We start from the raw sequence: 15136 nt of genomic DNA, 5'->3' as shown, positions 1-15136 counted from the left end.
TGTTTGCTTTCATTTTGACTCATGTCTAAGCATATTACTTCTTCTTAGTGTCTCTCTTCTTGGCGTCTGTACTTCCCTGGGTTTTCCCTCAACTTTCAAGTGTAGTCTCGCAATGATAAGGGTATGAGTTCTGGGGCCAAGCTGCTCGGGTTTTGTTAGGGACCAAATGTTTGTGAAAGGTAAACTAGCTTCTAGCTTTGACTGTAAAAGTAGAACACTTTAAAAACCTGGAAATGCCCTCTCTGAACTGGGGGAACTTCGAAGGCTGTTGTGTAATAACTTTCCCTGTGTATTTTGATGGCCTGCACCTGGAGCGGTTCTTTTACCCTGCTGGGCTGCCACTGAGTAACGGTTTTGTTACGAAATTTTCTATAAAACGAGTTGTAGTTTACAACCTCCAGGGATTTTTTTTGTTATAGTTTCTAATTTCGTTCTTGGAGATGCAAGCTTTTTCACTTGCCTATTAATTACCATGATGTCAACCAAAGCAAAATGCCCATCCTAGAAGTGGTGGGTTAAGTTTTATTCGGGGAACTTACTGAGCGCTACTGCCTGGGCTGCAGCCTCTCAGCTGGCTCTGGGGGACTGCTCCAGAGAGGCAAGGGAGGGGCCAGGATGTGAAGGAGTTCTTGCTGGGAAAAAAAAAAAAAAAATTACAGTCAAACATCAGAAGATCACTGCTAAGCACAAAAAACAGACACCTCAAGTTAATGCTTTTAGTGCTTTTCTGTGTATGGCAAGAAAGATGCAAGAATCCGTGATCACTGAAATTGCTCCTTAGATACGCACCCTCGCTACCCAGAGCCAGTGTCCTGTGGTCCTCCACCCTGAGCTCCCTCAGGGCACACCATGGCTCGGTGGCCTGAGAGTGTCCGTTGTTTGCTGGAATGGCAGGCAACATTTTTTATCCACAGTAAGAAAGTTTATTCATAATCATTTGTTTATTTTTGTAATATTCTCAAAAGTTGGGTTCAGTGTGAGCAATGTTGGTTTTTTCCCAGTAGGTCTTCTAGTATCTGGTTTCTTTATGAAATTCAAGTTCACAAGGCTCACTTAGAAATTGCTTCACGCCTTTTTTTTTTCATTTTTTTTAACCTATAAGGGTTTTCTTCACATAGGATATGGAATGTTAAGACCCATTTTGTATATTTATGAAGACATTAAAATGTAGCAAATGCTGTTGGGTGGTTTGGTGAATGGTTTTCACTGAGATGAAAAGTCAGCAAGGATTAGAAATTTGAGAGGAAAGTGGGCTCCATCTGGTGGGTTCCATAACCTTTTCATCAGTGTGGCTTCGTCGTGGGGAGAAGTGCGTGTGCGGTAAGTGCACTTTCATTAAAACCAATTTTCAGAAACTTATTATCAGAAAATGTTTTAATTTAAAATGTAAATTCATTACTTAGAGTTTCTTATTAAAAAAAAGACCTCATAATCATTTTAAGTCACATGTAGATTATTAAGTGAAGGTAAAATGAATTATTGTTAAGTCCTTCATTACAGGCCCAGCAAAAATCCTGGGCTGAACTTGGCTGATATTTTTATGACACTGTCCCACAGTTGGATGTTTGGATTATACTTTTATGGGAAGGAGAAATGCAATACCTGGGGCTTTTCTGAAGCAGTGAGCTCTGGGTGTGGGTTTTCTTCCCTTCATTGCACTTACTATCTGAATTACATATTGATTAATTGCGTTCATTTTTGCTGCCCCTCCGCCCCAGAAGGTGAGCTCTGTGCAGCCTGGAGACATCACTGCCGCTCCCTCAGGGCACTTCCCCCTGTGCTGCTGCGCAGTCACTGGGCGCTGGTTAAAGCACTGCCCGGGGCTAAGACCGGCCTGTGTGGGGGTGGAGCCCAGACTTGAGCACAGACACTCTGTGAGCGCGTAATTAATCACGTCAGCTTTGTGATGGAAGGGTATTGTACTTTTTGGCAAAAATATTTCTGTTGCATTATCCATGAGAGGGGTGGGGATTTGGACTATTATTTGGGGGCAAGCGAAAGCCCCTTTGATAACTGGAGTCATGTTTGCATTTTAAAATTGAATTCTGTACAGTTGTTTGTGTTTGACATGCGCCCAGAGTTTTGCAGTGGCATGTCATCTCTGAGAGTGACGGGAGTAATGCTCTTCCATGCTGAGGACTATTTTGCGTCTTTCTTCACAAACTGAATACAAGATCTCCACTTCCTGGTAACACTTTGGTCAGCCAATGCTTCAGAATATGTTGTAAAATTGATGGACAATTTCAATCAAATTATTACGTATGCACAATTAAGAAATCAAATAGTACGGAAAAGCTTAGTGTGAACCATATTCCCAGTTCCTTGTGTGAACTTTGTCATTTCTGTGATAGGCTTAAAGGCATCATTTTGCCCTGAAACCCACTGCAAATAGCAGCCTCGTTGGAGGAGATGGTGGAACTTAGGGGGCGACTTCTCCGCAGTTGTCAGCAGCAGAATGAAGTCCTTATGAATTAAGTTGTGAAGGGAGTTTCAGAATTGCTCAAGACTTTGAAAATTGTTTACATTTTTGAAAATTTCTTTACTGTCTGGTTTAATAAAAGACAGCTAGAGCTTCATATCTTGATCCTGCATTCATTCTATTGCTATGTGATGTTTCGGTTGAAATATATGAAGAAAATCTGACCTCACACAGATGTGTATCTGAAAAGAGGGTATTTTAATTGCCTTTCCAGATGGTGGTGGATATTATTCTTAATACTATACCCAAATTCCACAAATAGTAGTTCTCTAATGGTTAGTCGCACTGTGGAATTTGAAGGCCATATCAATAAACTTTTTATATTCTGTTACAGTAACAGAAAAAGAGAGATTATGCCCCACTCAATTTTAAGCTCCTGAATTTGCTAACATTACCTTATTTAACTGAGTTAAGACTTTGCATTCTTTAGTTGTTTGGCAAAAATATAAATTTAAGAAATTTGTGTGTGTTTGAATATAATTCAAATATTCATTTGAATCACAATAGATTCTGTTAGTTTTTGAAAAGTTTGAAATGTTTAGAATGGGTCCAAAGATGCCCAATGCACATTTTTAGATAAACTATTTAAAAACATGTAGTAATATATAATAATAAATCATAATGAAATAGAGGAGCTAATTCTAATTCACCTGCCGGCCATCTGCTGAGCCCTCGCTCCTGTTGTAGTACACATACATAATGTTTGTTGTTCAGTGCCTGCGTCTTAAATTCCACCTCACCTGTCAAACAGGTGTTTAGGGGCTCCTGGCCTCGCTGTGGGGAAGCAGGGTGAACAAGCAGTTAGCTGTCCTTGATTCGGTCATAATCTCTGGGATGAAACATTCCCATCGTCTGCACCGCTGAAAGGCCTTGGTGTCACAAGCGATGATGTGTTTTCCTAGCATCTGAGATACTCGTGAGCAGTAATTTCAGAACACTGAGTGAAAGACTTAAAGTGTAGGCACACGATGCAGTGTGGGGAGATAACTTTTAGTTTCAACCTTTAACTCATCCTGTGCCAAAAAGAGATTCTGGAAGACAGGATGAGTTCTCTGCGTGATAGCCTGCCAGGTGAGGGCAATACACTTACACTGCCCTCTCCTCGGCTGGGAAGAGGGAAATGGAAGCAGATGTGATCATCTCTGGGAAATTTAGGAACAGGAAGTTGCTTCTTCTTGAACAATGAGGATCAGGATGTCAGCTGAGACTGAATTTTTAAGTGCTTTGGCAAAGTATTTTAATCACTAGCAATCATTTTCCTACACAGACACATTCAGACACATTGAAATGGACTCTGTCCCCCTTGAAAGTAAGAAACAAACAAAAATGTGGCAGAATCGTGCAGTGCTGGTTTATGGAAACCATTCAGCAGACAGTGGATTTTACACAAAGTGCAGCACATTGTTTGTAACTATTTGCTCATTTATACACTATGCTTAAAATAAACACTATCTGGAATGGACCAGTCTTTTTTCTTCCTTCTTTATTCCATACCCTTGATTTTGTCACCTGCCGAAGTCAAGTAAGTCTTACCTCAATAGTTGAGATAAACCCTGAGTCATACCAGCATGGTCCAGTCAACGCACCTCTCCAGAAACAGAAATGAATTACAGTGTGGCTGGATTGCACAGTCTATAGTGGCAGTCTTGTTTGCATTTAAAGATTTTATTCAGAAAGGATGGTCTTGGTATCCACTTTCTTCCCCGGCCCATGTAAGAAGGTGACATACTGACTCAAACGAAAGCATTTGCTGTCTGACAGTTTACCTTGTGCAGCTCTTGCAAACAAGGCCCATGGGTGTGTGACACCCACTGACTTAATCAGAAACCTGGGTGGTTAACCTTGTAGAAGCAAGTGTGCTTGAGGTGTACCAGGGGTGAATTGGGTATAAGATTTGTTGTTTCCAACAGGAAAGCCTTTCTTTATGCAGCCTAGGTACAGAAGCTATAGGCCTCTGACACTTCATTGTCTGCCACTGGGTTAAGATGCCTAAAAAGAGAAGACAGTATTAGTGAATACAGTTTGTAAATTATAGGACATTATAAAACTGCAGTGTTCGTTCTTTCTAGGGCAAACAGCATTTTAATTGTCTGCTAATAAAGTGTAAACTCTTCAAGGGCAGGAACGTATATCTGACAGGTTTATTACCATATCCCCGGGGCTGAGAAGAGTGTCTGGCCCAGACTTGGAACTCTGAATATTTGTTCAATGAATTAATGAAAAAGTTTTCAAGAAGATACGCTGTTTTCTTTGAAGACGCATATAAATGTTTTGTATTCTTTAGGTAATCCAGAATTGCTTGAAATACCATTCAAGAACTTGTGTGTTTCGCATGTATGTTAAAAGCATGTAGCACTGTGTCTCCTGGCAAGTTTCCCACTGCTGGGTGTGCTTGTGTCTGTGTGCACATATGATCAGGAGCTCATGCAAGTTTGGTGGTAGGATGTGTAAAGTCGTCTTGTTGTCTAATCCAAGTTCATGTGCTGAACGCACAGTGAAGCCAAACAAACCGAAATGTGGGCGTTTGGAGCAGAGAAAGGCTTATTGCAGGGCCAAGCAAGGAGAACGGGCAGCTCATGCCCCAAAAGCCCAAACCCCCAGATGGTTTTTGGAAAAAGTTTTTATAGGCAGAATTTTGGGAGAATTCTGCAGGGTGTGTGACCTTCCTCTGGTTGGTTGGTGGTGAGGTAACAGGGTGATGTTCCAGGAATCTCAATATTCAGCCTTCTGGTTCCAGGGAGTCTAGGATCCATGTGCTTGTGCTCAGCCTGAAGTTACCATCTTCCACCGAGTGGAGGCCTTAGTTCCTTAGAAGAACCCAGAGAGAGGCATCAGATTGGTATGTATTTCCGCTTTGGAGGAACCAGGACCCTGCCCCATAGCTGCACTCTGCACAATTGTTTCTTGACTGCCCTTCCTTTGTTCCCTCCCTCCTCTAATGAGTAACTCGGGGAGTGTCTAGGAGGCTGAAGCCTTTCTCCTACAAACAACAAGCAGGGGACATGGAAAGGCTTTTGTTCTCAGAAGGGCCCCAAAACGTCCAGCTTGGTTTCATTATCAAGTGCGAAATGTTCATATGATGATGGTTCCAAGTGTCTTCCTCTCTATCAGAAATGTGAATTTTAATAACTTGTTGGATACGTTAAGCCAAGCAAAGCCAACAGAATTTTTTGTCGCTGGACTGCATCTTTAGGAAATTTTTATTAAGCAAGGCATTCTGACAGTTTTACAGTGTCTCCTAGGGGAGGAGATTTTCAGACAGGAATCAGTGCATCAGTATTTCCTTATAAAGGGATGTTGTCTGTGACTCTTGACTCTGTTGTCATCAAACTGCACAATGGCATGCACTTAGCAGAAGTTTCTATGCTTTACTGGGTTTCAAATAAAAATTTAGAGGTAGTAATCCTGGGCATTTCCACCAAACTGGTTTTTTTTTCTTTCTTTTTTCCTTTTTATCTCCTGGCAGTACAATTAAGACAGTACAAGAAACTCTTGAATGAGTAAAAACTGACCATTTGTATCCACCACAGATTGTAGATGTGAAGAGGAAGAGGACACTTCTTCCCCTAGAAATACCATGTTTTACTCGTTAGGGCTCAGCCCCGGGTTCCCTGCATTGTCACACGATGGTTATGCTTATAGTACCGTGTGCAGCAGGTGTTGTCACCTGTGCTGGTGTCTGGCTTTTGCTTCCTTAGGTATTGCTGCCTTCGTGAATTTATGGAACCAATAACACAAATATGTGGCTTCTAGTGTCTTTTTTTTTTTTAAGCTTACCTGTCACGGCTTCTCTTTGAAGGCTCAGTAGAGACGTTACCAAACCAAACTTGGGTCCACTCACCTGCGTGCAGTAAAGCCAATCTGCTGCCCCAGGGTGGTGGTGAAGGAGAGTGCAGCATTTATTACAAAGGCACCCACACAGGGAGGATGGGCGGCTCTCGCATCCGTGAGCCTGAGGCGGCCCCCTTGGATCAGTCGAGGAGAGGAGCAAGAATCAGCAGGAGAAACATGACCAGAGTCGCAGGGCCCAAATCCTTCACAGAGGGAGGGAGGAGACCTACCAAAGGGTAGGGTTAGAGTGTCTCAGGGCAGTGATAATGAGGCTCAAGGATAGATAAACAGTCTTAGAAGTCAAGACAGAGGAGAAAATAAGAGAAATTCAGGGTGAAAAGGAAAGGTGTGAAGCCACAGTGCTTCCCAGACCAGAGAGAAAGGTGCTTCACCACTGCCTCTGCCTCAGGGTTGATAAAGTCCGCATCCTCCATGAGGGAAGTCCATGACCATGAACCTGGTGAGGGAGGTACCCCCGTGACTCCTGCTCAGGGGTGCAGTGAGGCCGTAGGCCCCAACAGCACTCGGGGAGGGCTGGGCCACAGATTTAGAGGAGGACTCCCGGAATCTCCCAATTTGGGCCCCTGTCCTGGAACTGAACTGAGACTAAGAACAAGTAAGGAGGAGCAGTTAGGCTTAGGAGTCACGGAGGGGAAACTCACCCAGTCAGGTTGCCAGTTACGTGCCACATGGTCTTAATTTGGATGTCTGGGCTGTTGTCTCCCTGGATCTTCTTGCACCCAAAGAGATGGAGTGATAGGGGAGATTGAGAAAGATCGAGGGGAGAAAAGCCTTGGGCTCAACGGGCTCCTTCATGGCTAGAGAGCTGGTCTCTGCCAGATCCCATTGGTGGCATCAGCTGCCCCCTAAGGGGCTACTTGAATCTACACATCTCAGTAGACGTTCCAGCCACCCTCCAGAGAAAGGAGCTGTAGCCCGAGAGATGGATCGAGATCATGCCCTTTGAGGCCCATTCCTGGTCCTTCTGTGGTCACCAGAAAAGGTATTGCAAGGAAAATGAGGGTCCTTGGCTTCACATAAGAAAGAATTCAAGAGTGAACCATAGTAAAGTATGAAAGCAAGTTTACTAGAGAGTTACATACTCCAGACATAGACAAAGTGTGGGGCCCTGGGACAAAGAGGGGCCCCAGGAGATGGGGTCATCTTAGAAAGTGAGAGTGGCCTGGAGATACACATTCTGTAGGTGGAATGCAGGCCAACTCAGAAGGCACGAGACAGAGGCGGCAAGGTGTGGGCGGTTGTTACGAGCCCAGTACTTTCATACGCTGACAAGTTGGGGGATTATTCCAGGTATCTTGGGGGAGAAGCTGGGGTTTTCAGGAACTTGGGCCGCTGCCCCCTTTTTGATCTTTTGAGGGTCAGCCTTGGAGCTGTCATGGCACCTGTGGGTGTGCCATTTAGCACGCTAATATATTACGATGCGCGTATAATAAGGCTCAAGGTCTATTGGGAGTGGCATCTTCCACCACCTTGGGCCTAGGTGGGTTTTAGCCAGTTTCTGTCCTGTCTCCAGTTGTGTCATCCTTTTCATGGTTGTGCCCTGTCCCCTTCCCTCCTGTCTCACCAAGCAGGGGAAGCATTCCCCAGTGAAACGTGTTTATCTCATAGTTAAGCAAAAGAAATGTAACCATCTTATATAAAGCCCATTTAATATACCAACGTTTATGATCTTCATCTCAATCCTATCAACTTTTAAATCTTTAATTTTAGTTTTCATTGGAATTCGGTCAACAAATTTTGATCTTACAGGAGGAATCCTAGAAGCTTGTCTACATAAAAGGCTCTGGGGTCCCCAGAGAGGGGTTGAGCCAAGGGACTCAGGCCCTTCGTCAGTCTGCAAACTTGGTTAATTGGCCTGTTGCCCCAAATAATTGTTGGTCGGCAGTGTAATTTTTTTCAGCCCTTTAAATATATATATATATATTTTAACCTGGGGTAAATAGAGTGGACTTGTTTGGGCTTTTAATATTGGGGACCAGTAGGGGGTCCCTTCAGCCCATTTAACCTTAGGTAGCGTAGTATCAAAACCTTTTGTTTAAATCCCGTAAGTGTCCACTTATTTATCCCATTTTAAATAACCATCCAAAGATTTCTTTGTCCATTTGGGATAGTTCCCCTTAAGTTTTCTACCTTGTTGGAAAAAGTCGCTAGACTTTCCCTACAGTTCGTTCGTTCTTTCTTTCTTTTCTTTTCTTTCTTTCTTTCTTTTTTTTTTTTTTTTTTTGCCTGTTGGTCAGCCTAATTAACATTAATTACTCTGATGTTTTTATTAGCATCTGTAAGGCCCACTGAGGGGACGAGGAGAACACAGATAAGTCTTCCCAAACTGCTTTTTTTGTTTGTTTTAAACTAAGGGAGTTCTCAGGTTAACCATGAGATATATATGTATTTTTTTCCACCGTTTGATTTGATTTTTAATAGGTACAATAAAACAGCTGTTTATAATGAGAGCTCTCTAAAATGTTACCAATTTAGAAGTTTCTCCAATTCAAAGAATCCGTCATCTGGTTATTAATGAGATACACATTCATAGTGATTCGGACCATTAAGATGCAAGAGGCTTTCCCACGGGGGAGTGGGGAGGATGCCTCCCAAATGAGACCCAGAAAGGTTACTCCCAGGAAGTAAAGGCCTTCATTGCACAGGCTGACTCAAGGAAGCTCACAATGGCAAAAAGCCTGAGAGCTGGTGCAGTCAGACGGAGGACTGCGCAGAATCCTGATCTGTTCACTAGGCTGCCCAGTGCACCCCGTCCTGGTGCCTTTTGGACGGCAGAGACCCAGTTTGAGGACACACACACGTACACAACGCCTGGATGGAGCATTTACGTTTCTAAGACACAGGAAGAGAAATGCAGGTTCCCCCTAGAAGGGCTTTTGTTTCTGAAAGGTCAGAAGTCAGAAAAGACATTTTTATCAAGGCAGCTTTTCTAACTTAACAGTGTACACCATCAGAGGGCCCCCTCTTAGTATTTTCAGGGCGAGACTTTCTTTAATTCCCAATTATGTACTTGTAAGTTTTGTACGTACATAAACCTGGCTGGGGCATTAGTTGGAGTCTGGCAATCTGTTGTTCCTTTTGTTTGTTTTGAAAGCTTTATTCCCAGTCTAAGGCCAGTTTGTCACAGTAAAAGCACAAGTGACGACAGCGTGGTGGGCCAGTGTGCCGCCTGAGGGCTTAGCGCCTCTAGGTTTTCCCGTCGTCTCAGCTCCCTCTTATGTGTCTCGGCTTCTCCCTCTGGTGGCGTAAGATCGCCAAGGCTGCTCAGATCACGGAATAGCCAGCTCGGAGTCACGTCCCTGGCAGAGGGAGCTTTAATTAATGAGTGGGTTTCCCTGCAGGGACAGCTGCACGGCATGAGGTCTTTGCCTCCACCACTGCTGCAAGTTTCTCAGTCGCCTGGAAAAGCCATTGCCGGCCAGGAGGAGAATCCTGTCTTTGGAACTGAAAAGCTCTCATAAGATTTCAGTCTTATTTCAACAAGCTCTCTCTTTTTATTTTTTATTTTTAAACTGAAGTACCCTCAGTTACAATGTGTCAAATTCTGGTGTACAGCACAGTGTCCCAGTCTTGCATATACATACATATATTTTCATAAAAGGTTATTACAAGTTATTGAACATAGTTCCCTGTGTTATAAAGAAGAAACTTTTTAAAATCTATTTTTATACATAGTGGCCAACATTTGTAAATCTCAAACTCCCAAATTTATCCCTTCCCAACTGCTGTTCCCCAGTAACCATAAGATTGTTTACTATGTCTGTGAGTCTGTTTCTGTTTTGTAGATGAGTTTATAGTGTCCTTTTTCTTTTTTTTTTTTAGATTCCACATATGAGTGATATCATATGGTATTTTTCTTTCTCTTTCTGGCTTACTTCACTTAGAATGATGATCTCTAGGTCCATCCATGTTGCTGCAAATGGCATTATTTTATTCTTTTTTATGACTGAGGAGTATTCCATTGTATACATACACCACATTTTCCTTATGCAGTCATCTGTCCGAGGACATTTAGGTTGCTTCACATCTTGGCTATTGTATATAGTGCTCAATCCCACTTCTGGATATATATCCAGAGGGAACTCTAGTTTGAAAAGATACACGCACCCCAGTATTTGACAAATTCTATTAAGGTAGCCAATTCAAGGAAAAACAACAGGTCAGTCTTCCCCCTAGTTACTCAGTCCAACCCTACTCAGTGTTCAAAGTCTTCCCAGTCTTTCGACTGAGGATGAAACCACTCAGTGTCTAACCTGCGCAGAATCTTCCCAGTGCCTTTCACTGAGGATAACCTTCTTGAAACCAAGTTTAAAGGGTAACCTACTCCTCCAGAGAGGAGTTTTAACACCACTGAATAACACTTAGGATGGTCAACACATAACGGGAGATCCAAAAACCAGGAGAGACTCACCAAATTCGGCCTGGACTTTCCCAGGAGGCAAATGGGCCCAAGAGGCCTCTGCCAGTACCAAGGCTCCCAATCCTTGGAGAGTCCAGGCAAAGGGGAGAAGTCTGCTCTGAGTCCCTTCATACTTGGTTGCCAAAACTGTCAAATGTAAAAAAAAAAAAAAGGCACAACCTATAAATTGAGAATTGTGTTTTCTTTGGTGGACTTTCTGAGGGCTTCAAGCCAGGAGGCAACCTCTCAGATAAGTCTAAGAGACTGCTCTGCAGAGGCAGGGGAGGAGCCAAGATATATAGTTTTTGCAACAAAGACGGGTAATTGGAACATCAAAAGATTAATGTTAATGAAAGAAAATCAGATATCTCAAGTTAAGGAATTTAGCACTTTTCTTTGTATGGAAAGTTGCAAAAGCCTGGGCTCACTGAAACCAGTCCTTTGATGTGCACCTTAGCCACCTAGGGCCAGTGTCCTGTGCATCCCTTCCAGTCCCCTAAGGGGGCAGCGCAGGGAGGGGGAGCTGAGCTGCAGTGACTGACGTCTTGATAGAGATACCATCAGGGGCAGTTGCAATGAGATAGCTTGATAGCTGCAGCATCCTTTGTCACTGATATGGCAGGCACTATTTTTCATTCACACATGGGTTAGGACTTTTTGAGGACTTGCTTAGGACCATATGACATTTATTAAGATATTCTTTGGCACATGACATTGCATGAGATAAAATATGAGAAAACTCAATATATATACAAGTGAAGTTTCATGTAGGGAAAACTTTAAAATAATATTATGTTTTAAAATAATAGATGAAGTCAAAAGGTAATAGTATATTTTATGAGTTTTGACTTGAGTATGAATGATTTTTTTGTGTTTCTTTTCCTTGTTCTGAAAATGAGACCTTACTCTAAATTGACTTCTAGTGATGCAGGAAAACAGATGTGGGGCATGAGAAGGGGCCATGTCCCAGGCTTCAGCTGAGCCCCTGGGACATGCCCTGCCAAGTGTGGGTCCTTGGCTTCGTGCAGGAAAAATTTCAAGAGCGAGCCACAGTTGAGTGAAGGTAGATTTATTCAGAGATACATTGAAAGGCAAGAGAAAGGCCACAAGGTGTGGGGGTTGGGTGCTCAGATTAAAAGTAGGCACACATTCCATAGACAGAGTGTTGGCCGTCTCTGAAGAGGGAGAGAGAGGGGCGGGCCCCGAGGCTCCGTGTTGCTGGTTCTTACGGGCTTGGTGGCTTCATATGCTAATAAGTCAAAGGACCAGTCTAAGTAGCCTGGGGAAGGGGCTGGGGTTCCCAGGAAGTTGGCCATTTCCCACTCCTTGACCTTTTGTGGCTAGCCTCGGGACTCCCAAGGTGCCTGTGGGCGTGTTATTCACCGTGTTAATGTATTACAATGAGCGTATAATGAAGCTCAAGGTCTACTAGAAGTTAAATCTCCCATCATCTTGAGCCTCAAGGCCTCCTGGGGGTGGAATCTTTCACCATTTTGATGTTAATTGTGTGGCATTCCTTGAATGGCTGTGTCCTGCCCCCTTCCATCCTGTCTCACTAGCATTTCCCTCATACTTTTCCTGTCAGTCTCTCAGTATATCAGCTGAGAAATACAGAAATACTGGATTATTAGCTAATGAATTCCAACATCAGAGAACTTTGGGTTCACTCTAGGAGTCTCCTTAAGGGCTAGGCTCTGCACAAATGTAAAGGTTTGTAGTCTAAAAATGGTAACTCCATATGTGAAGTTGCTATCTTTTTTGGGTTTTATGTATTTTGTTACATTATTTTTAGCCGTATTATGTCTAGTGAAAATAATTTGTTAAATCCCCTTGAATTAGCTTTTGGAATACAGCCAGACTTAGCTGGGCTGTGCTTTTACCACTTCGAAACATTAAACAGTTTGTGATGTGTTTGCCTTACATGGTCTAAGAGTTAAAGTATTTGATTGTAAATCTCAGATTCTTAGATTTATATTTGAGACCTATTTTTTTTTTTTTTTTTGAGATTGAGAAAGCAGCATATTATTAGGCTAGAAGTATTACTTTCTAGTTGGGATGGTATTTTTTTGGTGAACCTGGGCTCCGTTCCTGGCTCCAAATAGAAATGCCAAGTTATCTTGGTTAGATTTCTCACCCCTCCTGTGCTTCAGTTTCAGATTTGGCTTTCTTAATTCTTTCTTGGAATTTTGCCAGAGTCAACTAGAAAATGTCTCATGTACTTTAAGCTTTGAGAAAAAAGACAGTATAAAATACCTCAGTTATCCAAGTACACTTAACCAGTTTATGACCAGCCGCTCTGATTTTCCTCCCAGAAATCTTTAATCCCACAGCAGCTTCACTGACTCCTTAGCACGTGTTTGATCAGGGCAAACTCACCTCATTCTGGCTAATCTGTACCTAGCTACTGCAGAGTGCTTTTGGGTAACCTACGCCTAAACTAAGTAATAAAACGCACGGACTCCAAAATTCAGTGTTTCCCAGGCTGAAAGATACACGTGAGAACTTATTGCCAGTTTTTGATTATCCATTCCACTCCTTCCTTGTGTTAGCATGGGCACTTTGTATATTAAGGAGGGATTTTTAAGCATTCATCTCTGCTACTCTCAGTATCACAATCAAAGAATTATCCTTTGATTATAACAATTTAAAGTCACAACAGGAAATGCATCTGTTATTTCCACTTTAAGTCTCTCAGCTGAATGATCAGATTTAACTTTCTTCAAAATTCTTTACGTAAATTGGCAGATAATGTGCTTTAGTGTAAAACCAGGATGTGGCAGTAACACGAGTGATTTGCCCATTTCTCTGGTGTTAAACACATTTTCAGGTTCACTCAGGCGAGTCGTGAAAGCGACAGGCTCACATTTCCCTTTGGCCTTTGGGCCCTGTCCGTGGGATCTGTATTTGTGGAGCAAGTGAAAGCTTTAGCGCTTGATGCGTGCCCCACTGAAATGCCTGCCCTTGGCCTTGGCAGTGGGACAAGTGTGTGCACTGAAGGCAGAGCCCCACTCCCTCTGCCTGCGTGGCCGTGAACACCACTCTGCAGACGGTCACTGTTGTTTTGTGAAGGAAAAGCTGGGCTGGGCTAACAAGATAACTCATAAATCTAAGTGTAATAAGTGACAGTTTACTGATCTAAGTTCTACTGGGCTCTCGTAAATCTGAAGTTTAGTGTCAGTTTACTGGGCTAACAAGCTAACTCGTAAATCCAGGCTCAACAAGTGTCGGTAACGTGATCTGCTCCTACTAGGTAAGCCCAGTGCACCGATTCCCTGGTTTTGCTGTTGGAGCCTTATTGGCTAATAGCCCCTTACTTGTAATTAACCCCATAAAACCCCATGCACACGTCTTGGAGGTGCTCAGAGCTTCGGAGCAGAAGCCCCTCTGAGCCCGCCGGCGTGATAAATCTGAGTACTCCAACCCTCCGAGTGGTGCTTATTTCTTGCTGGCCTGTCATTTCCATAACAGTTCGAGATGGTCAAACACCTTTTCACAGCTGGCTTATGGCAATTTATATTCTTTCTTTTGTCTTTTTTTGCACAGCTGTTGTGAACTTGGACAATTCTGTGGTTGACCTGGAGACCCTTCAAGCTCTCTATGAGAATGTGAGTAATAGGGAATTGTACGTGTGAGTATATAATACACGCACGGTGCTTGTCAACGTGCGCATCTAGGCTGGCTGCTTGAGTGTACTTTGAGGATATTTGATACGGGTGCACTGAATTTACATGAGTCTAGGCTTCTTGAAATACTTCCTAGGAACATATTGAAAAAATGTGTGGTCTTATAGTTTTAAAATTTGTGATTCAAAACATGTTGTATGTGAAGTTTCACATTCTCTCCTTTGAAATAGAATCAATAATTATGTGGAGGTTGAGGGGGTAGACCTCAGGTAGAGCGTATGCTTAGCGTGCATGAGGTCCTGGGTTCAATCCCCAGTACCTCCATTAAAAAATAGATAAATAAATAAACCTAATTACCTCTCCCCATAAAAACAAACAAACAAATATATGGAGGTTAATTTGAGGAAAGCACTGTATTATGCACTGATTCATTTAATCTTCACATGAAAACCATAGGTAGCCCCTACTATTGCTGCATTTTACAGATGAGGAAACTGAGGCATGGAGAGTCTGAATGACCTGCTCAGGGTCACACAGGTCATGTGCTGTAGCTGGGATTTAATTCATTCTGACTCTGTCTCTCGAATCTTCACTGAGTGGCAGGACATCACGGCTTTCTTCTAGTAACATTGTTTCTTAAGAAGTTGGCAGGAAAGGGGAATGAGGTGCCAGAGGAGAATGACCAGAACGTGGTGCAGTCTGGGCAGTGATACATGAAATGGCTTCCGCTGGGACATGGCAATAAATAACACTGATTCACATAGCAAGGAAGCGATCTCCTTT

General features: G+C 42.9%; 1 protein-coding gene across 1 annotated transcript in view; it reads left to right on the top strand.

The window, feature by feature from the left end:
• LOC102510773 (formin-2) overlaps positions 1-15136 on the top strand; it is a 286001-nt gene that overhangs the window by 145856 nt on the left and 125009 nt on the right. The window contains 1 exon segment of the mRNA XM_032491868.1: positions 14274-14335. Within this exon segment, the coding sequence (XP_032347759.1) occupies positions 14274-14335 (62 nt within the window).

This window comes from Camelus ferus, chromosome 11 (assembly GCF_009834535.1).
Source record: "Camelus ferus isolate YT-003-E chromosome 11, BCGSAC_Cfer_1.0, whole genome shotgun sequence".
Taxonomy (NCBI): domain Eukaryota; kingdom Metazoa; phylum Chordata; class Mammalia; order Artiodactyla; family Camelidae; genus Camelus; species Camelus ferus.
This window is presented reverse-complemented; position numbering and strand designations above follow the sequence as displayed.